Genomic DNA, 27,987 nt, shown 5'->3' with positions numbered 1-27,987 from the left:
ATACACAGAGCCCTGAGAGCTGGCGGAGGGGCTGCGGCTCATTCTCCACAGTTCGGACGCAAAGGCCCACCCCCAGCTGCAGGGCCGACCAATGGGCCGCAGCAGGCGCACCAGCTCTACCGCCTCGCGCTAATCAAACGTTCACTTACTGTGGCCACGAGAATTCCGCTGCTTACTCATGCTGGTCAACATCTGGCTTATGTAGGAAGTCAATAAGTCATCCATTTTGTAGCCCTGTTGTAAGTAAACAAGAGAAACAGCTGCTACAATCACATTTTCTTACACTAAACCATTCAAACTTTGTGATGCCAAGGACCTCCTAAAATATAAAGGCTGCTATTTTCATGTGTTAAGACCCATTTTTACTGTGAGGAAATATTATCCATGGTATTATAACTAAAACATGTTGTTTGCTAAATTAAATAATTGGCTTTTATCATGTCTTTAAACTAAAGCCATAAGCAAAGCATATCATAACAGTGTAGCATAGCAACATAGCATAACGTTGCATACCATATCTTAACATAGAATAGCATAGTGTAACTGCGTAGCATAGCATATCATAGCGGAACATATCTTGCGTTCATAGCATAGCATTAAATATGTGCCCTTCAAGTAGAGTCAGAAATATTGTAAGTATGAGCACATGAATGGCCCAGTCGTATTTATGAGTGGGGGAGTCGGAATTCTTGATACCCCAGTTTCTGTATTGGGACGTTGGAAAGGGTGTGACAATATGAAAGATGCTGGAAAGCAATTATTTTGCAAAATAGTCTCAACTTCTGTACTTTATTTCAAAAATATTAATTTGTTATATATGACTGTCAACTAATGACATGTGGTTTGTTTTTAGAATATTAATTAATAATTTGTTAAATACAATACATTAATAAATCATATATGTTGTGTTTAGGTAATGCAGGTTTATTCACTTACATTTATTTACTGGTAGAACAGAAAAAGAGCTTTTGCTGTCGTTCATTGTGTATTTAAGTTTGGCCTCTTTATTTAGTTTTCCACTTGAATGTGTGATTATGTCATAGTAACGAATGCCCGATTCAGAGGTAAGAGCTTACCAGGTGCACTTGAAGACAGCAATATGATAGTGTAACATCGTAGTGTAGCTTTACAAAGCATAACATAGTGTAGTATAGCATAGCACAGCATAGCAGGCTGTGACAGTTGGGTTCCGGAAGTAAAAATCCCATTTATTTTCTCCATTGGCTAATTAATTTTTAACAATAACAAACCTTTCAACGACAGACGAGACCTATCATGAGCTCCTCAGAAATCCTGGTGACAAACTACACTACCCAGGATCCTTAAGAGAAAAGCTGCATCAATCAGAGAATAGCATCCAACAAAGCACACCAAACAAGTGCTGCGGCAACTGTCCACTTGCATGATGCATTGCGAATGACGCAATCGAGTCAGTCTCCCTGCATTCTGAAGCTACTTGTGTATTTGTAAGTATCTGAATATTTTGCAATAGAATTTAAAGGGGACCTATTATGCAAAATTCACTTTTACATAGTGTTTGAACATAAATGTGTGTTGGCAGTGTGTGTACACAACCACCTTATAATGATAAAAATCCACCCAGTCCTTTTTTTTAAATTCCCATTAATCACAAGCACTGTCTCAGAACAAGCCATTCTTAGATTCTGTACAAAGTGATGTCATTTTGTACAGGCCACGCCCACTGTTGACGGACACTGCCGACAGACATGTTTGTTTGTGTGTGTTGTTTCATTATAGTGCATAGCGAACATTGTAAAAGTATTTGTGTGTATATGTTGCTCATCCATTGTTGCAAAACAGCTGAAAAAACTCTACAACAAATAAACAAATTCTTCAAATAACCATTCGGAAACGATCTGCTTCATTCTCAAAGTTGTTCCTTCTGACGGGCTGAACATCACTATTTTCGCTGTCAGTTATATTGCTTCTGATGTCTAGTTATCCGAAGCAGAGATGTCAAAACTCCACCCTATTCTGGACATGGGGCGGGGAGCACCAGCTCATTTGCATTTAAAGACACACGCACAAAAACAGCTCCTTTTTATTCCCACCCAAATATTGGCATTTTCAACATGGTATAATAAATTGATTATATTCACTTCGGAGTCGGTTGGTTTAGTTCATGACTTAGCACTCTTATGGAGGATTGTTCTGAAAAGCCAATGAAAATAATGAAAGGGAAAAATACTTCCGGAAACCAGATGTCTGAATAAAGTGGGCGTGTACTGTTGTGCTATATAGTGTGAAATAAAACTGGTTGAGTGTGTAGTTTGGGACAGTAGAGTGTTTCTCTCACCAGTGATGTCTCACACAGTAGTTTGCTGCCCTGAACCAGGTTCCCAATAGTGATGTGAAAGTATGTGTTACCACTGCTCCAATTAGAAATCTTAGTGAAGGGATGCGTGGTTAAAATATCCTGTAGATTGAGAACAGAGAAAAAACACAATATATCACTGCAGATTGGGATTAATATGAAGGAGAAATGCATATAATAATGCTACTGTAGTTATATACAGTCATTGAAACACACACACACCTTGTTCTTGGGGTCGATCAGACTGACTCCATATTTGTTGATGGCGATGAGCAGAATCTCAGGGAAATGAGGCTCAGTAGTTTGCTGCATTAAGAAGAATGACATAAACATTAAAAGAACCTTCAGTCCACTCATGGCAAAGATACAATTACATTAACATTTAAAGAACACTGTTCAATTAAAAACATTTGCAATTGTGAACGATACACATACACATTTACCAAATAATGAAATCATAACACGAGTCAATATAAATAGGCCATTACCTTCACTTCAAAGAAGGCAGAACCAAACGTGGGCCATTTAAAAATGATCTTCAGAAACATCAATTTGGCTTCCTCTCTTGATTTACCAGCTTGTCTGTTGAAGTACGCCACAATCGACTGCAAAACATGGAGGGACAAATAAGGAGAGGCAAATACGGGAAAAAAAACAAGACTTTCATTGGCACAAAAAAACAACAGCTGAGAACATTGGAACTTTAAAACCAACCCGTTTCCAGTCATCAGGCGAGAGCGGGCGTATCAGGTCCTGAGGAATGAGCTCCTTCAGCATCTTGGGAATGCTGGGAAAATGGGATTTGTCATCTTCAAATTTTACACGGTAGATTAGCGCACCGAGCTGGAAAACCTCTTCTCTGGAGCACTTGTGGTATCCACGGAGGTACTTAGGAAGCTCCTACACACAGCAAGTGGTTATAAAGATACCGTAAGCTGCCTTCATAACTTATAAAATGAGAATGGTTGTCTTCCAAATGACTCCTTATTTGAAAGACCACATATTGTCCAGGGATTCATTCTATGGTATTTAAATGACCAGCTCACCTGATAATAATGGAAAATCGAATCTGCGAAGGAATCTTTTCCTGGAACTGTGGTTGTCCACAACTTCTTCATAAAAAACACTTGGTAAGTCAATGAAGGCACTATACCTGAACATCAGAAAAAGAGTCATTTACAAAGTTTCTTCTCTAATTATTACAAAATGAATAGAGGTCAGCCAATAGTAGACTTTGCCGATACGATAACTAAAGTGAGGAGGATAAAAATACAGTATGGATGAATTTGGTCAATAATTAAACATTTAGAAAAAGCAAATCCCCCACAAGGTGTTAGTGATTGTTTTTATTTCACCTCTAGATTCCTCTGTGGACAAATTCTACAGTTAAAATGGCTTGGTTCTGCAATACAACAGAGGAACATGGCGGAATAATAATAAAACATTTCTGCAAATATCACCATAGATTTTTACCGATAACCGATAGTTCCAAAAAGCAAAATCACTGGTTTATCAGTAAAACCGATACATCGGTCTAACTCTAATAATTAATACCCTTGATGAATTGACATTTAGGTTTGGGCAGTGAGCAGTGAATATGGAAAAAAGCCTGAATGTGCTGTATTTGTAGACACCACAGTTGTACCATCTTTAGCAGGTCGGGATTTCTTTATCCAATCTGTCAGATGGCGGACAAAATCAAAGAAGAAATCCCCCTCTGGTACACTGATCACCTACAACACACAAACCCAGAAAAAAAAATTATACAAAAATGAAATTGTGTCATGCCCCTTACTGAAAAAGCCAATTTAGACCAGCACGTCTAAGCTAGTTTATGCTGGTTTATACTGTTTTGGAGCTGGTCTAGCTGGCATAGCATAACATAACATTATATTGTAGACGCCAACATGGCTTATCTATAATATATCTATCTTATATATATATATATATATATATATATATAAGTACATATACAGTTATCTCTGGTGTATGTACTAAATGTTCTTAGCCATGGCTCATTATGTGATAGACAGTGCTGTCTAACTTTACCTTATCAGAGATCTTGACAAACAGACTAAAGCCCTCGGGGGATTTGAGCAGCAGTCTACTGGAGATGTTGAGACAGAAGTCTTTGGCCTTTGTGCTGGACTCCACCTCAAATGCCTTAAACAGACAGTGTTAACGTTAACGGTGTGTCTTTTGGCTTGAATACTCATCAGATCACAATACACACTGGGTCAAAGGCAACGAACACTTCTATATGCATTTTAAGGAATATTCCATCTTTATTACAAGTTAAGCTCTCAGTTACCACAGACTATAATCTTGTAAAGTAAATGCACCGTGTTTATTGGATTTACATGATCTTGACAAGAGAAATAGTTGACAGAACTTAAAAAAAAACATTTGCAAACTTACAAAACTAGTAAATTATTCTTTATGTTAACACATATGATGTATAGGGGGCCATTCACACCGAACATGTTCTTGTGCAAAAAAGAAGCCAGATGCAGTGCTACAAATAGAGTAGAGTGCAGGTGTCTCGAGAAGCGTTTTTAACAGCTTAAGTTCTTTTTCACTTGACGTGGCATCTATAAAAACACAAAGCTCCAGCACAAGACGGTGAAAAAACAGTAAGACACAGCACAATGGCCAAAGATGTCCATCTAGTGCATGTTTACATAGGGAAACAATAGAAAAACAGCAAGGACGGATGCAACAATGCGTTTGTTGTGAACGGCCCCAAAGTCTTGCCGCAACACTTTCGAGAGGTGTTTATTTGAAGGTTTTATTTGATGCAGCGTCTTGTCCCATAGACTTCCATTGTAAATATATTACGGTAAACAGTCATTATCTCTCATTTCTTTGACTTTTCCATTATAATAGATGGAAGCCATTTGTATAATTAAAGGTGCAATCAATAAATTTTTTTAAGATTAACACTTTTCATTGATTATTATACAAATGTAACCGGTTACACAAACACAGAACAAAGAACAATACATACAGTATGTACAGAATCAACCAGTATCCCCTTTGAACCCCCAGTAAAGCACCATAAAAAGTGTCTGCAGCCTTAGGGGGCTGTGTACTACCACCACAAATACAGTAGTACATTTTATGTAATCATAAAATCCTGAACAACCCACAGAACAGAAAAAAGATGCACTTCAACCCTGCACACAACAGTCCCAACAGGCATACATTCCCTGGAAATACGATGGTCCATGCATGCTCACAAGATTTTCCACAACACTAATGCTACCAGATTGCTGAAGCCATCAGTAAAATTGGCCCCAGTAAATAGTAACATCAAATACACAAAATGAACAAATTAACTTAACAATAAGTCAATAAAGGGAGAAAAAAGGCAAGAGTCAGTGGGCAGCCTACAGAATAACAGAACCTCTCGACTGCATCAGCAAAATGTACGATGTGTAGTCTATATTATGGATCAAGTGCAGGCAAAGTTACCCACTCACACCTCAGATTTAATAAAAGCCATAGATTGTTGTGGGCAAGTGAAAGTCTTGCGTCCATCCTTGCCATCAATTCTCAGCTTAGCAGGGTAAAGCAATGTGAAGCTCACCTTTTCCTCATGCAGATATTTCTTTCACTCTTTGAATCTGTCCCGTTTCACTTGTGTAGCACTGGCAAAGTCCGTAAAAACCATAGTGTTACAGTCCTCCCAGCACAACTTGCCTTTATTCCTCGCCGCTCATAGAACAAAGTCTCTGTCTGCCGACCGCAAGAATCTTGCTTGGATGGATCAGGGTCTGTCACCTGTTTTGGGAAGCTGACCAAGAGCTCTGTGCACACACTCTATTTCGAGTAGGATTCCAACAAAACGAACATTATAACGTCTGCTCTGATTTTCCATATCCTCTATTTTTTCCCACGCCTGGTCCATATCAGCCTTGGTGGCAGGCGGGTTAGCCTGTAGCTCTTTTCCGTCCAACTCCAGAAACTCTACTCGCTTTAAACTTCGTCTTTTCTTGTAATCAGTGTGGAAAGTTTTGCCTCCACGGATGTGGTCACTCAACATATTTCAGACCCTCCATGTCGGTTGAGATTTTCATTAGTGCTGCATAAATGTTCGCAATATCTTGACCTACGCTATGTGGTTCGCTGACATTATCAACCGGACCCCTACCATTGCGATCCTGCAAGGTGTCAGATGCATGCGAGCACAATTTCAACTTTTAATGACCCCCACAATTCCGACAATTTCAAATTTTCCGACATCCTACACTCCCAGCACAGTTTAACAATCAAACTTATTTCAGTTCTCACTGGTTAATATTAATTAAAAGGATAATTGTAGCAAAGTGAAGCAGAACACTCCTTTAAGCAACCAACACTTGCATAGCGTCACATGACACCACACTCATAACGTTTTAGTTTGTTTCATTTTGGATTTACAGTGACACCTAGTGGTGTGGATGCAGCATCATTCAAAATCAATAGTTTTCAGTTACAGATGTCATTGTAGAAATTCATTATTCACAATCAGCCATGATTAATTTAATCCAAGAGTGAAAGCGTCCAAAAACAAAATGGTTACTGAGCTTAAGCGAGTAGTATTTGGCTGGTTATGTGATCTCAACATGGCAGCCCCCATGAGGGGACCGTCTCCATGTAGTTTTAAACAGCTTTTATAAGGTTTCTGACATGACTAGAGTCCTCAACTCATGTGAGAGGTCATGATTTTATACATAAGTTTCAAAATTACAATTAATTTATTTTAGAGTAAAACTTTTTTTAATGATGAAAAAATTACTAAGTGCACCTTTAAGTAGTTTATTTCTATCTTTGTTGAAGCCCAGTATATAAGCAACACCTCTGAATCCTATTACCGTCTGAAAAACAAGATCCAAATATGTTTGATTAGTCATAAACATATGAAAGTGTGTCCCACCTCATCTGTGTCATCGGGGAAGTATACTTTGTGAAAGATCTGTGTGGTCTTGTGTTGAATGGCCTCAACCTCAACCAGGTGAGGCGGGTACTTCCGTGAACCATTCCTGGCACACAAACAAGCATCCATGATGAGTCATTCATACTGTGATATTCATAACACAGGTGACACATGTTCAATAGCACTAAAAAAACAACATCCCAATTCCAGATTCTATTGGCTGAGAGCTCATAATGGGGCAGACAGACAAAAAGAGTTTTAATTAGCCCATATGAATGTCCAAGTAACTGTACTTCAGAAAAGGAAACTCTTTTAAGGAGTATTTAGGGGGAGTTGTTATCTTTGGCACTCATTGAGTTTGTTTACACTTTGTTTACAAAAATGTAACTGATTGACAGTCCTAATTTAAAGATAAATGTGATATAAATAACACCTCACAGATGTAAAATATAAACTTTTATATTACATTCCAATATTTCATCAAAAGATAGCCCCATACATAGCCACAGGGGTCTGGGTCAAACCCTGAATATCCACTGACCCTAAAATCGCCCCTGTATATGTGTACAAGCATAAATACCGTAAAGCTTTGTGCACTCTCTGCATGCAGTCAAGAGCCAGTGGATGATGTTTCTTGGACTGTAGGAATCTCTGGACATGAGGTAAGAGGACGTTACTGGGTGGGAAAACACCAGTACAAAGCCAGAGCAACTCCCAGCCTTTCTCTTCACTGTACCTGCATACACACAGACAAACTAACTCACGTATACAATGTTTTTAGTTTTGTGTGTGCTTTTAATTTAACTCTTTTTGACAACCACAAAAAATATTGGAAGACATGACTGTGTCTGGCTACATATGTTGAGGCCAATAACGGAGTTGTGACTCACTTGATATGGTTTTCAGTCAGCTGTTTAAGTATCTGGCAGAAGATCTCGTCTTTAAGAGGCTCTGCCTTCAATGCACCCTCAAAGATCTGATCCGTGAGCTCGTTCACAGAACGCGTCCGCTTAGACGGATAATCGCCCATATATTTCATCAGAGGTGCAGGAGAATCAAGGATGTTTACTTGCACGTAGAAGCGAATAATAGAGTAATATCCATGAACTTCCTAACATTTAAGTGAAACTCTTTTTCTCTAAAAATAATTGGTTTGTTTCATCTGATTGGACTGCAATCCCATGGCATAGGTTTATTATATTTATGTGTATCTGTGGGGTTTTTCATACACTAGTACTCATTGTAATTTTGTCTCAGAGTGAAAAGCATTTTCTCATTGTATTCTACTAATTGAGACACTTCCAATAATATAGACAGGGCTCTCATATCTCATATTTTTGATGTTTTGATCAATTCTGAAAATTTGTCAGCAAATTAAAAAGCATTATTTAAGAATTGGATGGATTAGCCATGTATATTGGTGATAATAATTTATTACATAATAATTTATGAGTGCCCCTCACTACCCTGGAGTAAGCTCAGTTCAATAAGCCCTTCTATCAATAAAAGTTCCAAAAAGAAGTACAAAACCTGCCATAATTAATAGAAAAGAAGTTGACAAAATTATGCAATGCAATATCTGGCAATTACATTTGCAATGTGAGAGATTAATAAACAATTTTAGTGAGCCGGACATTTTTGACCGGAAACACAAAAGGTGTTCACACAAACAAACACAACACAACACAAGGGTTAATGTTAAATGTTAGGAAAGACTAAAATAAAATGTAGAAATCATGTTACTCGTTAACAAAAGACACTTTGAATTGTTATGCATTTCTACACTCCATCCAACTATCCACCCATCGGTCTTAAAGGATATCAATGAAGGCCATGCATGCCTCCTGTGAAAGCTCCTCATGGGCCACACATTTCTTCAGCAGAGCCTGTTTGATTGGTTCTCGAGTGCAGCACCAGAGCTTGTCCTTCCCTCGGTTCTTTGTGATCATCACTCTACTGAGGGTGTGTTTGGGAGGAGGCCTGGATGAGAGGATGGGGTCAAAGGTCAATGAGGGCTTGCTTTAGTCCATTTTTCTTTTTTGCTAAAATGTTTGCAAATTGTACACCCTCATGGTGAAGATGCAAAAATGTATTAGAAGTTTATATGGAGTATTTACAGTTTATATAGAATGTTGATAACATGAAGCCTTTCAAAATATAATATAATATTAAATAAATAGTTAATTATTCAAACATCATGGTCGTAATGGGCATCATTGTTAATGGGCATAATTTCACTAATAATGTAAAGCAATATTGTAATGCAAAAAATCTTTAAGATTTTAGGTTTCATTTTCTGAAAAGGGATAGTTTCCCCACAAATTTAATTCTCTACACATCATTTACTCACCCTCATGCCATCCCAGATGTGTATGACTTTCTATCTTCTGCGGAGCACAAACAAAGATTTTTAGAAGAATATCTCAGCTCTGTAGGTCCATAAAATGCAAGTTAATGGTCCCCAAAAATCACAAAGTCAGCATAAAAGTAATCCATACGACTCCAGTGGTTAAATCCTATCTTCTGAAACTATATGACAGGTGTGGGTGAGAAACAGATAAATATTTAAGTCTTTTATTTTTACTATAAATCTCCACTTTTACTTTCACTTCCACATTATTTTTATTTAGTATTTTTGGTGATTGCATTTGTCATGCATATCGCCACCTACTGGTTGGGTCCAGTCAAAGGTGGAGATTTATAGACAAAAGGACTTAAATATTGATCTGATGTCCTTTTTGGAGCTTCAAAGTTCTGGCTACCATTCACTTGCATTATATGGACCTACAGAGCTGATTTGTGCTCTGCAGAAGACAGAAAGTTATACCCAACTGGGATGGCATGAGGGTGAGTAAATGATGTGTAGAGAATATTCATTTTTGGGTGAAATATCTAAAATGCTAAATATAATTTCTTCAAACATGATTTTGAAATATGACCCAGGAAATTCTTCATGAGAGACAGCATTCATTCATTCACCTAAAGTAGTCATATGAGAATTCTTCCAGGGTATACGGCTTTATCCGCTCCTCACTCTCTGACAGAGGCACGTAGGAAATCCGGATCGACTCTTGACGTTGGTCTGGTGTCATGGTAACCAAAGCCTGAGCCGACAAGTCAGAGAGAGTGCAAAAGAGAAAGAGAGAGCAAGACAGTCAGAGAGAGAGCCTGACTAAGAGTAATGAATCATAACAGAATGAAATGATAAATATTAGATGTCCTCTGCAGCAGCAGCATCTCTAGAGAAAAGAAAATGTCAGTACCACGATATCCGGCGGGGGTCTAATGACGGTGGGCAGCACATAGACACAATTGGCAGGGAAATCTCCTCTCTTTTTGGTTCTGTCATTGGTGCCATGTGCCCAGCCAGAGGTCATGACCTGCTCGCCTGTGTCCTGGTCCAGGAAAATAAGGTCACCTTTCAGGAAGCTCAGGAACGTTGAATCATCGCCAGCTAAACAGGAAAAATCAGTTACATGCAGTAAGACAAATGTTAACTATACTGTATGTTTAAACACAATTTCTTCAAGCAAATTCATGTTGCACACGGCAACAATCATTTGCTTAGCATTCATCGGTATTGGAAAAGAAGACAAAAATAATGATTACCGGTAAATGATTTTGACATGAACTGAAATGATATTTACTCCTTGCTAAACCTGTATCTCTAACCTGGACTGGGGTTGTCCTGTAAGGCCACAACAAACTTTGATCTCTTCCTGAGACCCTCTAGAAAGGTCACCACCAGGTCACGTATGTCCTCTGCGTTACTGGAAGTAAAAGTGTACTGGTCGGCTTTGATGGTGGCCAAAGTGAAGCTCTGAGCCTGAAGCTTACCCCCTCTGACAGAAAGAGAAAATTCATAGACAAAGAGAATGAAAGAGAGAGAGAGAGAGAAACTGAATGTAAATATCCAAACTAACATCATTAAAGCTCAAAAATCATGTAAAAAACTCAAAAGATCTATAAACAATGCTAAATGTATAGTCTAACCTGCTGCTGGAAACTGTAGAGATCTCCGGGAAAGAAAGTTCTAGGAGAACCTGCTCTTGTTCATCCACAAAGTAGACACCTGTCCAGTTTACAGCAACTATCACATCATTTTTTGGTAGACTGGGACCTGAAAACAGGACGGAAGAAATATAACACACCAAACAACAGAACTTTTGAAAAGTAGTTTTTTTAATTTGAAATAAGGGTCATTAGCAAATATGGTGGTCAGAGATTATAAAAATGAGAAATCTTTTGAAAATGTTGTAAAGTCTAGTGTCAAGTTTGTAGAAATTATAGGTAGACTGATATTGTGTTTACTAATTAAACAGTGTTGCTTTTTGGAGCTATCGGTTAAAGTATTGGCAAAAATCTGTCTATATATATTTTATTCCTCCTTGTTCCTCTGTGGCTTTTAGAGGTTAAATAAACACAATCAATAACAGACAATATTAATCCATATTTCAGTGCAATTTGGTTATTTTGATTAGATAAATCAAGTGTTCTAAATTAATTAGAGGGCATGAAAAGAAAAATGCGACGATACAGAAACGTGCGGCATCAGCACATACAACGGGTCTCTTACTCCATATCTTATTAATAATTATAAATAAAATCCTCTAGTGAAATGTGTATATGTATATATATAATGCAACATATTATTATAATCAGCCTTACTAATAATAATTACCTAATAATAATTAGGATATAAAGCTTAATTTGGTAAATAATATAGAGCATTGTAACCAAGTCAAGTCTTCGTTGTTTCAAAATAAGAGTCCCAAAATAAGTAGGTGTATTTCGTGCATGTTCAGAGTCCTGCATTATGCTTCATATATATATATATACACACAGGTGAAACTCGAAAAATTTGAATATTGTGCAAAAGTTCATTAATTTCAGTAATTCAACTTAAAAGGTGAAACTAATATATTATATAGACTCATTACAAGCAAAGTAAGATATTTCAAGCCTTTATTTGATATAATTTTGATGATTATGGCTTACAGCTTATGAAAACCCCAAATTCAGAATCTCAGAAAATTAGAATATTACATGAAATCAATAAAAAAAAGGATTTTAAATACAGAAATGTCGGCCCTCTGAAAAGTATAATCATGCATATGTACTCAGTACTTGGTTTGGGCCCCTTTTGCATTAATTACTGCCTCAATGCGGCGTGGCATGGATGCTATCAGCCTGTGGCACTGCTGAGGTGTTATGGAAGACCAAGATGCTTCAATAGCGGCCTTCAGCTCTTCTGCATTGTTTGCTCTCATGTCTCTCATCTTTCTCTTGGCAATGCCCCATAGATTCTCTATGGGGTTCAGGTCAGGCGAGTTTGCTGGCCAATCAAGCACAGTAATACCATGGTCATTGAACCAGGTTTTGGTACTTTTGGCAGTGTGGGCAGGTGCCAAGTCCTGCTGGAAAATGAAGTCAGCATCTCCATAAAGCTTGTCTGCTGAAGGAAGCATGAAGTGCTCTAAAATGTCCCGGTAGACGGCTGCGTTGACTCTGGACTTAATAAAGCACAGTGGACCAACACCAGCCGATGACATGGCTCCCCAAACCAACACAGACTGTGGAAACTTCACACTGGACTTCAAGCATCTTGGATTGTGTGCCTCTCCATTCTTCCTCCAGACTCTGGGACCTTGGTTTCCAAATGAGATGCAAAACTTGCTCTCATCAGAAAAGAGGACTTTGGACCACTGAGCAACAGACCAGTTCTTTTTTTCTTTAGCCCAGGTAAGACGCTTCTGACGTTGTTTGTTGTTCAGGAGCGGCTTGACAAGAGGAATACGACATTTGAAGCCTCAGTCCACTCCTTGTGAAGCTCCCCACACATTTGAATGGCCTTTTCCTGACAATCCTCTCCAGGCTACGGTCATCCCTGCTGCTTGTGCACCTTTTTCTTCCACACTTTTCCCTTCCACTTAACTTTCTATTAATGTGCTTTGATACAGCACTTTGAGAACATACAACTTCTTTTGCAATTACCTTTTGAGGCTTTCCCTCCTTGTGGAGGGTGTCAATGATGGTTTTCTGCACAACTGTCAGGTCAGCAGTCTTCCCCATGATTGTGAATTCAACTGAACCAGACTGAGAGACCATTTAAAGGCTCAGGAACCCTTTGCAGGTGTTTAGCTGATTAGAGTGTGACACTTTGAGCCTATAATACTGAACCTTTTCACAATATTCTAATTTTCTGAGATTCTGAATTTGGGGTTTTCATAAGCTGTAAGCCATAATCATAAAAATTATATCAAATAAAGGCTTGAAATATCTTACTTTGCTTGTAATGAGTCTATATAATATATTAGTTTCACCTTTTAAGTTGAATTACTGAAATTAATGAACTTTTGCACGATATTCTAATTTTTCGAGTTTTACCTGTGTATATATATATATATATGAAGCATAATGCATATATAATGCATAATGCAAATATATATGAATATTATTTTAAAACTAAATGCTGCTTTTTATTTTATTTATTTTTTTACTTTTTTACTGTCTCTGGACGGTCACACCACTAAGAAATGTTTTACTTTGAGCCTCAGAAAGGACTTTAATCTCAGAAATTAAAACCATATTCATCAAAGTAGAGGTGATTCTTATAAAGTAGAGGAAAATGCTTATGTGTGAACTACATCCAGACAAAACAAATGAGAGTCACGTCAATGAACCATAAATGTTATGAAATATACCTGAACATTTAAAGGCCTCGTAGAATCTTGAGAATAACAAAGGCCACTTGTAACGAGCGAAATCCACAACTTCCTGCTTCACTTTCTGAGAGTCCACTCGCTTCTGAGTGTAGATACCCTACAAAGAAAAACATGATGTCTTTCTAGAAGCACACAACTACAGATAAGTGCACAAGCCTCTTTGGTTTTGCAGTGACAGTGTAATATAGACACAATGGGTGTTTGAAAAGGTACACAACCTATTGTAGAAAAGATTGTAGTATGTGTGGAATTTTCTGTATGTATGGAAAACATAGATATGCCCAAAACATATTATGGTCCTTAAAATAAGCTTGATTTTCATTAAGTAAAATATAATTTTCCCATTTTTTTTATAAAAATTTGGGGTGAAATATAACCAGAGATTACTCCACTTCCAGAATAGTAGTTGCAATGTAGCGTACTACTGTTAAACATTTATTGTCTCATACGATATGTTCTGATAGCAGTTTTTACATTTACATTTACATTTATTCATTTGGCAGACGCTTTTTTCCAAAGCGACTTACAAAAGAGGAAGAACATCAGCGAATCATCTTAGGGAGACAGTGGTACAAAAAGTGCCATATTACAAAGTTTCACTATCATCAGAATAGTACACCAAACAGATTTAAGTGCAACAAGAAATGTAAATACATTTTTTTTTTTGTATTTTGTTTGTTTTTTTTAGTGACCGGTTAAGTGCTTTTGGAAAAGATGTGTTTTTAGCCGTTTTTTGAAGATAGAGAGTGAGTTAGCTTCCCGGATTGAGTTGGGAAGGTCATTCCACCACCGTGGTATGATGAAACTGAAAGTCCGGGAAAGTGTTTTGGTGCCTCTTGTTTGACACAGGCGACGTTCCTTAGCCGACCGCAGGCTTCTGGTGGGAATGTAGCTCTGCATAAATGTTTTTAGGTATGCTGGAGCAGACCCAGTGACTGTTTTATATGCCAGCATCAGGGCCTTGAATTGAATACGTGCATGAACCGGCAGCCAGTGGAGAGAGACAAAGAGTGGTGTAACGTGCTCTCTTAGGCTCATTAAAGAGCAGACGTGCTGCTGCATTCTGGATCATTTGGAGAGGTCTAATAGCACATGCAGGAAGGCCTGCAATGAGAGCGTTACAGTAGTCCAGTCTAGTTATGACAAGTGACTGAACGAGCAGTTGTGTGGCATGTACAGAGAGGAAGAGTCTTATCTTGCTGATATTGTAGAGTGTAAATCTACATGATCTTGCAGTTTTTGAAATGTGGTCTGTGAAATTTAGCTCATCATCAATGGTTTTTGTTACCTTTTTGTGAGCAGCCATAATGAATTGCGCCCATCTCTCCACAGATTTGTTCGAGCTGATCTCTCTGTCTGGGATATATGATGGAATGAGACTCAACAGTCGCTCCACAAGGATCTCGGAGCCATAATCCACATAGTATTGCTGCGACGCCAGCTCAGCCAGATCTTCCTCCTCCCGGAATAGAAAAATCAGAATGGAAAGACATAGAAAGATAGAAAAGAATGCGTAGAAAGAGAGCAAAAGATAATGAAATGTGGAAAAAAGGGAGAAAGAAATTAAGGAGTAGAAAAGCAAGGATAGAAAGCAAAAGGGAAAGAGGTAGAAAAAGACGAATATTCCCTCCTTAGAATTTAGGATTGATTCAAAACACATTAGTTAGCCTATAAACTTTTCTTGTTTGTCAAATATAAAGATGATAAAAATGAAACCATTCCTACCAATATTGACATTAGTGGTCAATCAACGTTGTTTATTCAATGGTTAATTCTTAAACATACAAAAATATTTTTAGCACTGAATCATACAGCGTAAATAGTTGTCAGGTGCATTGATGCCAAGCAAGTAGATTAAAACCAAAAATTAAAGTCTCTTGGATTTTAAGCATCATGCTTCTTATAATTTGATTAGGTATATAGATTCGGATTGGTTTTTAATACTTAAATTATTACATTTAAATCTTAAATGAAAATAATTATAATAATTGGAGTGGACCACAAATAAAAGTTCAAGAATCATCCATTGAAAGACCCCATATTGATCAAGCAGTATTCTGAGGTCACATATCTTACCCTATCACAACGGTACTCTCCAAACTTTACGCCGCGCACAATCTGTTGGTAGATGAGGTTTGTCGCTACACCGTCGTCAGAAGGATCGTGCCAGGGCGTGAAAATCTCCTTTCTGAAGAACAGCCTCCAAGGGGCATTGCGTTCCTGTGCACCCTGTTCTTTAGCGTATTGCTCACACTGAGAAACAGCATCCATCACATGATCATTACCGCTGCCCAGCGATGACACCTGTCAAATACACAATCATAAACGTTTTATTAATTCATGACTGACAACATGCCATATATCTATGATAGAATGAGTCAGAAGAATATACAATACTGTATACAATTAATGAGCAAAAACCAGCATAAGCTGGATTCAGCTGGTCTCCCAGTCTAGTTATTTGGCTGGTTTTTGAGCACTTTTCAGCTGGCCAGGCTGTGAGACCAGCTTAAACAAGCTAAGACCAGCCTTTTTTTTCAACATGGAAAAGATCTCTCACTTGTGAGTGTGTGTGTGAGATCTAGGAAGTGGAGCACAAGATTTCAGACAGGATGAAAATCATACATACCTTGTCAAAGAGAGCGATATACAGGGAGAAGCCGAATCGATCCTGAAGACTAATTTTGTCGGCCAGTGCGTTGCAGAGCTCCATGGCTGTGGTCGCAGAGTCCGTCAACAGGGTCTTTGTGGTGCCATCCATAAACGTCACGGGTAACATTATCGGCTTCTTCGATTTCGTGGCCTCGTGAATAAAATGCACATGTTATGAGCTCATCTGCTATAAAATGCTCTAATAAACACAGGTGCAACAATTTCTGTGATATTCAAATGCCCTTTAGGGCCCTATTTTAAGAGCGCAAGCACTAAGTGCTATGCGATCAATCATATACGCAAAGTCAATGGGCTTAGCCATGAAGTTTTTGTATTTTCGTGCGAGCATACACTAAGTCTAGGCACAAGTGGGTTTGGCGATATTGTGCGGGGGCAGCACAATATCGCCAATATGGAGGTTCTTCTCCGGTTATTGCACTGTCTGCATCCTGTTATAAAGTCCAATCCCTCAAGCACCAGCAATACTTTTATCCAAAGTGACTTACAGTGCACTTATTACAGGGACAATCCCCCCGGAACAACCTGGATTAAGTGTCTTGCTCAAGGACACAATGGTGGTGGCTGTGGGGATCGAACCAGCGACCTTCTGATTACCAGTTATGTGCTTTAGTCCACTACGCCACCACCACTCCAATATAAACAAAGACAGCACATTCATAAGAAGTTGATAGTGTAAATTGGTCATATATAATGTATTATATTAGAAGAACATGGAAGAATATGGAGTTACGTTCTTGTGTTAATTAACTGTGTCCTTGTTGAATGTCAGGCACATTTCTATGACAGTGACACGCTCCTTTTATATGCATGGAAAATTAGTTTTTTGCCAGGATTTGATGTATGCTCCATTAAATTACAGAGAATGTTTGTATTGATCATTTTCATCTACTGACACACAAATCATGCCTAATATTAACAGTGATTGTATCTGCCTTCCAGGTTAGGGTATGGGATTTTTCACACACTTCATTTCCAACAAACGATTTTGATTTTGAAAAATTGCGTTTTTTTTATTGAGACACACAAAAACAATTTAACCAAAAATATTTCTAAATTCAAATTACACTTCAAACGAATTTTTATGCCATATGTATATATATATATATATATATATATATATATATATATATATATACAGTGAGGAAAATAAGTATTTGAACACCCTGCTATTTTGCAAGTTCTCCCACTTAGAAAACATGGAGGGGTCTAAAATTGTCATCGTAGGTGCATGTCCACTGTGAGAGACATAATCTAAAAAAAAAAATCCAGAAATCACAATGTATGATTTTTAACTATTTATTTGTATGATACAGCTGCAAATAAGTATTTGAACACCTGTCTATCAGCTAGAATTCTGACCCTCAAAGACCTGTTAGTCTGCCTTTAAAATGTCCACCTCCACTCCATTTATTATCCTAAATTAGATGCACCTATTTGAGGTCATTAGGTGCATAAAGACACCTGTCCACCCCATACAATCAGTAAGAATCCAACTACTAACATGACCAAGACCAAAGAGCTGTCCAAAGACACTAGAGACAAAATTGTACACCTCCACAAGGCTGGAAAGGGCTACGGGAAATTGCCAAGCAGCTTGGTGAAAAAAGGTCCACTGTTGGAGCAATCATTAGAAAATGGAAGAAGCTAAACATGACTGTCAATCTCCCTCGGACTGGGGCTCCATGCAAGATCTCACCTCGTGTGGTCTCAATGATCCTAAGAAAGGTGAGAAATCAGCCCAGAACTACACGGGAGGAGCTGGTCAATGACCTGAAAAGAGCTGGGACCACCGTTTCCAAGGTTACTGTTGGTAATACACTAAGACGTCATGGTTTGAAATCATGCATGGCACGGAAGGTACCCTGCTTAAACCAGCACATGTCAAGGCCCGTCTTAAGTTTGCCAATGACCATTTGGATGATCCAGAGGAGTCATGGGAGAAAGTCATGTGGTCAGATGAGACCAAAATAGAACTTTTTGGTCATAATTCCACTAACCGTGTTTGGAGGAAGAAGAATGATGAGTACCATCCCAAGAACACCATCCCTACTGTGAAGCATGGGGGTGGTAGCATCATGCTTTGGGGGTGTTTTTCTGCACATGGGACAGGGCGACTGCACTGTATTAAGGAGAGGATGACCGGGGCCATGTATTGCGAGATTTTGGGGAACAACCTCCTTCCCTCAGTTAGAGCATTGAAGATGGGTCGAGGCTGGGTCTTCCAACATGACAATGACCCGAAGCACACAGCCAGGATAACCAAGGAGTGGCTCTGTAAGAAGCATATCAAGGTTCTGGTGTGGCCTAGCCAGTCTCCAGACCTATACCCAATAGAGAATCTTTGGAGGGAGCTCAAACTCCATGTTTCTCAGCGACAGCCCAGAAACCTGACTGATCTAGAGAAGATCTGTGTGGAGGAGTGGGCCAAAATCCCTCCTGCAGTGTGTGCAAACCTGGTGAAAAACTACAGGAAACGTTTGACCTCTGTAATTGCAAACAAAGGCTACTGTACCAAATATTAACATTGATTTTCTCAGGTGTTCAAATACTTATTTGCAGCTGTATCATACAAATAAATAGTTAAAAAATCATACATTGTGATTTCTGGATTTTTTTTTTAGATTATGTCTCTCACAGTGGACATGCACCTACGATGACAATTTCAGACCCCTCCATGATTTCTAAGTGGGAGAACTTGCAAAATAGCAGGGTGTTCAAATACTTATTTTCCTCACTGTATATATATATATATATATATATATATATATATATATATATATATATATATATATATATATATACACACAGATAGCACAAACACTCCCACTCCCACTCACAACCACTTGCGCTTTGCGCTGGCATAAAAATTGCACTTAGAATTAATGCTCTCACGAAAATAGGACAAGACGTAGCGCATGGTCATTGTGCGTAGTGCTGCCCTAAGTGCGGTCACAAAATTAGTCCATGAGTCATCACACTTACAAAAAAGAACCAAAAAGTATTTTTGCTAGTGTTACTCTCCATTAAAAGGCTGCTGACCTTCTTAATCTAGTGGATAACAGTTGTAGCATCTATGCTATCATCCTCTTAAACTATTCAAATACAAAAGCTGTTCAGTACATGTAATTTGGAGAAAACTATATACCTGAAGCTCTAGCCAGGAGGGTGGTTGTGTCCTTGTTCCATTGACAAACGTTCTCCTGAGTCTCTCCTCGCAGTATGGAGCATAACCAGGAGGACCTTCACTGATGAAATTACGCAGATACTACAGGAAGAAGACAAGATATATTAAACGTAAGGCTAATTTATACTTATACTTTATACTTGGGCGAACAGGTTCCTTTAAGTTTGCCTAAATATTATGATGAAATGCACTGATGTTTTTGTTCTGTGAACATGCTTGTTTAGTGACATTTCTAGTGACATTAGTGACCTAAGAGAACTAGGCTAGTCGAAGAGTGTTGATGACTGGTTAAAACTAATCATGGGTGTGGATTGGATGTGACGTTCTTTATTTACAATCACATGTGCCAGATGAGGAGATTGAAACTGGCTAACTTACTACCTTAATGTTAAAAATGGATAACTTTGAAGCCCGTCTCTCAGATATGGCGCAATGCCGTGTTTTCCCAACCCTTTTTGGCATATGTACCCCCACAGCAAGATCTGTAAGTAAGGCTGAAGTACCCCTTCATCGACACAAAATTAAAGATGTGAATCAAAGTCTAAAAATCTTTTAACATAATCATTAATATTGATTATGTTTTATCAATCAGTTTTGGGCAGTCAGTATTGGACCGTTTGGGCTTGGCATTGATAAAGATTTTCAGATTAGATTTGACCCCATAGAGTTCAGTCATTTTGCTTGTATATGGTTGGCAGCTGATAGATAGCTATGCAATGTGTATAAACCTCACTCTCCTGACCTCAAGAGGTGCACTAGCGACTGATGCTAGAGGCTGTAGCCTTTAGCCTCCTCATTAGCGCACACTCCTCCCATGCCAGAGACGTGGTTCGTGTCCCGTACGGAGCAGGTAGAACAGGAGCATCACACTTGCATGTGAAAGAAATTCTGTTTCAGCTAATGCTGTTAATTATCATTATTGTGGTCACATTGTAGATTTAAAAAAATGCAAAAATTCCATGAATTCCATTAATAAATATGATGTATTTTTGTGAAATGTTCATTAGTTATTGCGTAATAGCATAGTAATTTTTTTGGTTGTCGTTTTACTTCAAATACTGTATTATAGTTGTACTATGGTTACTCTAGAAAAAAACATGGTAAATGTTGTGGTTTCTATGGTTTTAATGCAAGTACCATGATACCACTATGGTTGCTGTAGTAAAACCATGGTTCATTTTCATAAAGTTATTGCTCAATATAATTGCGAGGAAACGCAAAACTTGTGATAGAACGCAAAACTATTTCAGAAAATATATTCCCTGCCCAGCAGGTGGCGATATGCATGACAAAAACAAAGGAAAAAGAATATGGAACTAAAAGTGAAAGTGAGAGTGGAGATTTATAGTAAAAAAAGGACTTATTAAGTATTGATCTGTTTCTCACCCACATCTAACATGTCACATCTCAAGACATGGATTTAAAAAATAGTTGAAAGGAGTCGACTTGATTACTTTCATGCTGCCTTTACAGGCTTTTTTGAGCTTCAGAGTTTTGGGCACCATTCACTTGCATTATTTGCACCTATAGAGCTGTGATATTATTCTAAAAATCTTTGTTTTTGTTCTGCAGAAGAAAGAAAGTCATACACATCTTTTTTTCCAAGGTAATATTTTTTAGTTTTTGAGTCAAAATTATCAAGACATTTTGTCAGGGTTACACCACATGACCTAAACAAAATGTGCCTTTTCAGGTTTAGGAGTAAGGTTAGGGTTGGGGGTTAGAGTTAGGTTTTGGGTTGGGTTAGGGGTAAAGTTAACAGTGTAAATACAAATGTAATTAAATGCAAGTTCTTTAAATGTAATTACAATACAACATGTATGTACATAATAAGTACATAAATGGTTAAGTACATAGTAGTTAAGGCCATCTAATATAAAGTGGGTCCAAAGATTATTGATTATTGTGCACAACGTATGCCAACATTTATTATTTCAAAAATGTCAGCCTTTAATGAGACTATTTATTTTACTGTCTCTGGATGGTTACACAACACACAATTTTTTACTTTAAGCCCCAGAAAAAAGATCAATATTACACTTTATACTCTTTATAATTTAGATATGTAAAATATGCTCATTGAAGAAGAGATGTATTCAAGTAATTGTTTTGTTTGAATTGCATTTTTTATGTATTTTTGAATAATTTAATAGATCTGGAAAAATAAATGATTGTCACATCATTGACCCTTCTACCATTATATAAATTAGGCTTTACAATAGTGTTAGCATGTGGTTAAATATAAAAAATGAACCAATCACTGATAGAGTCATATCATGACGTGGTCAGAAGAAGTTGGGATTTCTCACCTTGACAAACTTCTCAGAGGGTGCGAAGCAGCCCACACACAGAGACATGAGGATCCAGCCACGAGCGTGACTGCTTTTGGAGGGATTCTGGTTCAGCTGCTTACAGATCTGACAGTAGATCTCATCTCTGATGGAGACAAGAGTAAAAAGAATGATACAGGTGGTTTGTTTGGGAATGCCATATAAATCAATCAATATATCTATAAGACAGCCAAAACAAGTTCTCTACGAGATGTCTTTGGTGTCTAAAGTCTGACCTAAGGCCTGGCCGAAGGATGCCATTGCCGATGATGAAGTGTAGCTTCTCCAGGTTGGATGTCGGTCGATCCTCTAGCATGCTGTTCCCATGTACGGTGTATTCACCAGCGTTCAGACGCTTGGTCACCTAGAGAGAATTTAAATTACTTTTCAAACCTGGACAGAGATCAGTAACTCCTAAGGACCTCGTTGGCTGAGATTAAATAATATTTGCAATGTTTCTTCGCTCTGATACACTGACAGTCTGTCAGATCTGTACAATTTATTTCTTCAAGAAGTCAAAAAGAGGCCAAAAGAGTACATAAGAGCTCCCTAAAAGATGTGGAGGAGTACTGTAATATCATCGCTATGGTAACAGCGTCACTCACCTCCTCTGTAATCTTGGACTTCTTCTTAAGGGTAAGGGACACCAGTTTGTGACGCACACTGCTTTTCTTATGACTGTCAATGTGAGTGTTCTGGAAGAAGCGACAAATTGGAGAAACTTTTTAAATCGTGAATACATCTAGGCCTGCACATCACATTTTTACTTTAAGCGCTAAAAATATATATAAAAGTGATATTTGGTGATATCAAAACTCCAAAATTGAAAACACGTTCATTATATTAAAGGTGTAATCAAGCATCAATTTGAATTGCATTTTTATGTCTTTTTGAATAACTTAATAGACCCTGAAATAAAATAAAATAAAATAAATGTGCGTTACGTTATTGACCCTGCCACATTTGTCCCACTGTATTTGAATTCCTCAAACTCTTTTACTTTTTCTCTCTCACTCGTACCTCTCCCTCTCCCTGCAGAGCCTGCAGTTCTCTCTTGTAGGTCTTCTTGCCAAGTGTCTCGTAGATCTTGGTCATGACCGGGATCTTCTCACCACCGTCACTGATAGCGGTGTGGTATTTAGGTTCTGGAAGGTCACCCATGAACCTGAGAATCGTGATCCACACGGCCAGAGCTGCCTGCAGGACAACCATTGAAAACAAATATGGCATGACAATCTTTTTTGGAACACTTTTGCATTGGGAGAGCTCCTATGATGTCTTAAAATGCTACCTATGTGGACAGCTCACTAAGCTTTTGGAACACAATTCAATTAGCTAAAATCTAAAGCATGTTTTGAATGTCAAAGGTCACATACCAGCTGATCCCCTTCATCTTCATGAAACAGTAAAGGCTGTTTGAGTGGGCGCCGTACATAAGTGTGCGTGGTCGTGCCTTGGAAATACGTGGCTGAGAATTTGGCAAATTTGTACTCTGATAAGTCTTCCTCATCTTCCTCCGGAAGAGGAAGAGCTTCATCCAGATCTTCCTCCTCGATCTCCCGATGAGTTCGCTCCAGGTCCTAAGGAGGGCACAATTACACATTAGAGGTTAGTTTATAAATGAATCCAGAATGTTCTTTCAATATCACAAGGATACACTCTAAACCCCTAAGCCTACATCCTCACCTCAAATCCAGCTGGTGCTTGGCCCTCCTGACCAGGAAACGAGTTTGTGGTTCCCAGGAAGCCAAACATCTTATCCACCATATCAGAGTCGTTGACCGGCTCGTGACGAGCTCTCTCCATCTGGTCCAACATTTCTTTTTTCTTCCGTGTCTCTTCTCGCTCTTTATTCTCTCGTTCTGCATCCTCAAGTGCCAGCTGTGCCAGTCTTTCCTGATGTTTCCTTTCTGCTTCCTCTTTGGCGTTCTTGGCACTCATCTGGTTCCTCAACTTCTGTTCCTCAGCCAGACGCATCTTCTCCGCCTCCAAACGCCGTCGGTACTGAGAGAGAAATATATTGGAATATAGGCATATACTGTAAATGTACAGTAATGTAAATGTGTAAATAGGCATCATTTATTAGTACAACCCCTATTCAGAAAAAGTTTGGACAGTATGGAAAATGATAATAAAACAAAAGGAGTGATTTGCAAATTGTTTTCACCAAATGCACTATTGAAAGCACTAAAACAACACATTATATGATGTTTTACTTAGTGAATGTAATAGTTTTTTTTTTTTTTTCAAATAAGGTGATTGCAACATGCAACAAAAAAGTTGAGTGGGACAGTCGAGTGTTTACCACTATGGGGACAGAATAGTTTTTACCACTATGTAACATCAGCAATTCTACGGGGTCTTCATTGTCGTATTTTGCTCTTCATAATGTGCCACACATTCTCAATTGGAGACAGGCCAGGACTACCGGCAGGCCAATCTAGCACCTGCACTCTCTGCTAACACAGCCATGCACGTATAATCCGGGCATTATGTGGTTTGGCATTGTCCTGCTGGAAAATGCAGGGACTGCAAAAAAGAGTGTATGTTACTTCAAAATTTGTATTCATCTTTCTGCATTAATGGTGACCTCCCAGATGTGCAAGTTACCCATGCACTGGCTTTTGGACCTGATAACAGCTTGGATGGTCCTTTTCCTCTTTGAACGAGAGAACATGACAGCTGTGTTTTCAAAAAAAAAACTTTCCATCTCAGATGGGGCCAAGCCCAGAGAAGTCGGCAGCGCTTCTGGACAGTGTTAATGTAGGGCTTCTGCTTGGCATAGTAAAGCTTTAACTTTCATCTGTGGATGCAGCAGCAAATAGTGCTGACTAACAAATGTTTACAGAAGCATTCCATTTACATTTATGCATTTGGCAGACGCTTTTATCCAATGCGACTTGGATAAAATGCGACAATGCGACTACAGGGACAATCCCCGCAGAGCAACCTGGAGTTAAGGGCCTTGCTCAAGGACACAATGGTGGTGGCCGTGGGGATCAAACCGACAACCTTCTGCTTACCAGTTCATGTGCTTTAGCCCACTACACCACCACCACGTCATGTCATGAATTAATAGTGGGTACATTTTACTCTTACTCAAGTTAAATTTGAATGGCCAAAATAAAAAAAACGTTTGCTGTTTGGAACAGAGATGTTCAGTGAGATGCAAAAGACACGTTCCCTTCAATGGCATTATCCATGTAAACGTCAGTGTTATGTGCAAACGCCCTTTGCTCTGCTGATCGTGTGCTTGATGCAGCACGTTCATACAGCGATGCGCGTTATAAACCTTACGTGTTTGACAGGTGCAGTGCATTTTTCTTAAGGACAACAGAGAACCAAATTTGAACTGAAATAAGCCCAAATGCACCTCTAGACAGAGATATGATGCCATTTAACTTTTCAGTGTACAAAACTAATGATCGAAATTTTTTCACTGTAAATTCTAGAAGCCAAAGAATACACTGAACTAAAAGTCCATGCAGGACTATAAAAAGTTGTGAAATAGTGACAGTAGTAGGCGTAAATAATGCAGTAAGGCATTAACAATGATCTAGCTTTGGTTCATAATTCAGATTATATAATATACTGTAATACATAATAATATAATTGAGGCTGTGAGACATTGTTTACATATTTCACTGTATTAATCGCTAGGAACGTTTCCACACATTTCTTCAAATTTTCTGTCAAGCATCCTTAAAGTGATTGTTCACCAATAAATTAATATTCTGTCATTATTTAGATTCACTCTCATTGTTCCAAACCTGCAACTTTCTGTCTTCTCTGCAACCCAAAACAAGATGTTAATGTCACTTTCAAAAATGAGAAAAAAATGCAATGAGTCAATGGTGACTAAGACTTACTTTCTAATATCTTAATTGTGTTCATTGTGTTAAAGCCATATGGGTTTAAGACATGAGGGAACAGAATTTCCTCTTTGAACTATCACAGTAACAGAGGGTATAAAGGATGACACAGGCACATGATCCATTCACACAAGGTGTTAATAAAAATAATAAGATTGGAAGTAACTAATAACTCTCTACTTGAGTATTCTTTTAATTGAATCGTTTTTTACTCTTACTCAAGTAATTATTAACATTAGTAATTTTACTTCTACTTGAGTAATTATTTATAAGTATTTGTAGGAAGCAGCTTATCTCACCTCTCCTTTGAGTCTCTTGTAGAGTCGGCGGGCAATCATGCCTCTTGTGTAGGCCTGGATGGTGATGACGGCCCAAAGACGATGTCTGAACGCCCGCCGTACCAGACACCCTCTGCAGCGGCCCTGGAAAAGAATGATTCTCTGCCGTGCAACATGGTACGTCTGGTAGAGTTTACGAGATCTATACAAGGCCTGGAGACGTGAGAAGCCAGCTCGCATCTATGAGACAGAAGATGAGAATGTTAGAGTATTTGTGGGTAAGAGGTGTGGACTTGCTGTGAAAATGAGTGAAACCAACCGCTCCATAAATCTTCCGACAGAAATAGCCTCTCCATGTTTTCTGAATCAACATAGCTGATTTCTTTATCTTCAGGAATTTGGATCTGTGGGAGAGATTCAAATGTTTGTTTGTGTGAAGTGGTGACATTATGAGACAGAAAGTTCATATTTCATTAAGTTCATAAAGGCCATATTTTGGTTACGCTTTACAATAAGGTTCTATTTGTTAACATAAATGCATTCGGTATTATGAACCGGTTTGGATGTCTACTAAACAGTTACTTCAGTGAAGGTCACTGATGGTTCTTACAATTAAATTACAAGTCAAGAAAGTTACTGGCCAATTGGAGCTTTATTTACTCTTCAAAGCCAATTTAGACTCGCTTTTGGCCCTTGGCGAGTGCTAATTTTAGACCCTGCTTCCCTACTTAAAATACAATCTACAACACGGCAGTCATTCTTACCTGTCCTTGAAACCTCGCACAACTTTCTGAATGAGAATGACCATGTCAGTTATGGCCTTATCTCTCTCAATTTCCAGCAACATGTCATGATGATCCTGCCAGAGGTAGAAACAGGTGTTTATCTTGATGAATTATATACTCAAGCAGCCTTAAAGGAATAGTTCACCCAATAATACAATTTCTCTCATCATTTACTCACCCTCATGCTATCGCAGATTTTTAGAAGAATATATCAGCTCTGTTGGTCCATACAATGCGAGTAAATTGTGACCAAAACTTTGAAGCTCCAAAAAGCACATAAAGGCAGCATAAAAGTAATCCATAAGACTCAGGTGGTTTAATCCTGTCTTCTTAAGCAATCCAATTAGTTCTGGGTGAGAACAGACCAAAATGTAACTCCTTTTTCACTATAAATCTTGACACTAGCAGTCTCCTCGTCGATCATGATTTAAAGTTTTGATTACACTTCCTTGCGCCATCTAGCGCACTGCACATGCGTCAAGTGTTAGGAAGTGTTGCTTGAAATCATAATCATGCCTAGAGACTGCTTATGTCTAGATTTATACTGAAAAATGTATATAATATATATATATTTTGGTCTGTTCTCACCCAAAACTGATTGGATCACTTCAAAAGACACGGATTAAAACAATGGAGTAGTATGGATTACTTTTATGCTGCCTTTATGGGCTTTTTGGAGCTTCAAAGATTTGGTCACCATTCACTTGCATTGTATGGACCTACAGAGCTGAGATATTCTTCTAAACATCTTAATTTGTGTTCGGTAGAAGAAAGAAAGTCATGCACATCTGATGAGATACTTTTTATTTTTGGGTGAACTATTCCTTTAAGCACAACTCTTTTGATGTTCCATCATTCAAGCCTCAAATAATTACTGTGTATCTCTC

The 27,987-nt window shown here is 38.3% G+C and overlaps 1 protein-coding gene across 3 annotated transcripts in view; it reads right to left on the bottom strand.

Moving 5' to 3' along the window:
- Positions 1-105: 105 nt before the first annotated feature.
- LOC127622699 (unconventional myosin-VIIa-like) overlaps positions 106-27,987 on the bottom strand; it is a 46,274-nt gene continuing 18,392 nt past the window's right edge. Inside the window, exons 19-48 of one of the 3 annotated variants that reach the window (XM_052096740.1) lie at positions 27,080-27,174; positions 26,635-26,719; positions 26,337-26,555; positions 23,852-24,169; positions 23,542-23,745; positions 23,166-23,362; positions 22,771-22,843; positions 22,402-22,529; positions 22,145-22,271; positions 19,797-19,916; positions 16,608-16,781; positions 16,055-16,282; positions 15,267-15,437; positions 13,958-14,075; positions 11,247-11,373; positions 10,926-11,095; positions 10,517-10,707; positions 10,233-10,357; positions 9,076-9,233; positions 8,144-8,297; positions 7,834-7,989; positions 7,254-7,359; positions 4,385-4,498; positions 3,981-4,068; positions 3,382-3,488; positions 3,050-3,235; positions 2,824-2,940; positions 2,558-2,641; positions 2,318-2,437; positions 106-234 (exon numbers count right to left, since the gene is read on the bottom strand). In XM_052096740.1, the coding sequence (XP_051952700.1) occupies positions 142-234; positions 2,318-2,437; positions 2,558-2,641; positions 2,824-2,940; positions 3,050-3,235; positions 3,382-3,488; positions 3,981-4,068; positions 4,385-4,498; positions 7,254-7,359; positions 7,834-7,989; positions 8,144-8,297; positions 9,076-9,233; positions 10,233-10,357; positions 10,517-10,707; positions 10,926-11,095; positions 11,247-11,373; positions 13,958-14,075; positions 15,267-15,437; positions 16,055-16,282; positions 16,608-16,781; positions 19,797-19,916; positions 22,145-22,271; positions 22,402-22,529; positions 22,771-22,843; positions 23,166-23,362; positions 23,542-23,745; positions 23,852-24,169; positions 26,337-26,555; positions 26,635-26,719; positions 27,080-27,174 (4,353 nt within the window). In that variant the 3' untranslated portion in view covers positions 106-141. Of the gene's footprint in view, positions 235-2,317; positions 2,438-2,557; positions 2,642-2,823; positions 2,941-3,049; positions 3,236-3,381; positions 3,489-3,980; positions 4,069-4,384; positions 4,499-7,253; positions 7,360-7,833; positions 7,990-8,143; positions 8,298-9,075; positions 9,234-10,232; positions 10,358-10,516; positions 10,708-10,925; positions 11,187-11,246; positions 11,374-13,957; positions 14,076-15,266; positions 15,438-16,054; positions 16,283-16,607; positions 16,782-19,796; positions 19,917-22,144; positions 22,272-22,401; positions 22,530-22,770; positions 22,844-23,165; positions 23,363-23,541; positions 23,746-23,851; positions 24,170-26,336; positions 26,556-26,634; positions 26,720-27,079; positions 27,175-27,987 lie in introns of all 3 variants that reach the window. The other 2 variants (XM_052096742.1, XM_052096741.1) reach the window with 2 other exon arrangements.

This window comes from Xyrauchen texanus, chromosome 29 (assembly GCF_025860055.1).
Source record: "Xyrauchen texanus isolate HMW12.3.18 chromosome 29, RBS_HiC_50CHRs, whole genome shotgun sequence".
NCBI classification, from domain to species: domain Eukaryota; kingdom Metazoa; phylum Chordata; class Actinopteri; order Cypriniformes; family Catostomidae; genus Xyrauchen; species Xyrauchen texanus.
This window is presented reverse-complemented; position numbering and strand designations above follow the sequence as displayed.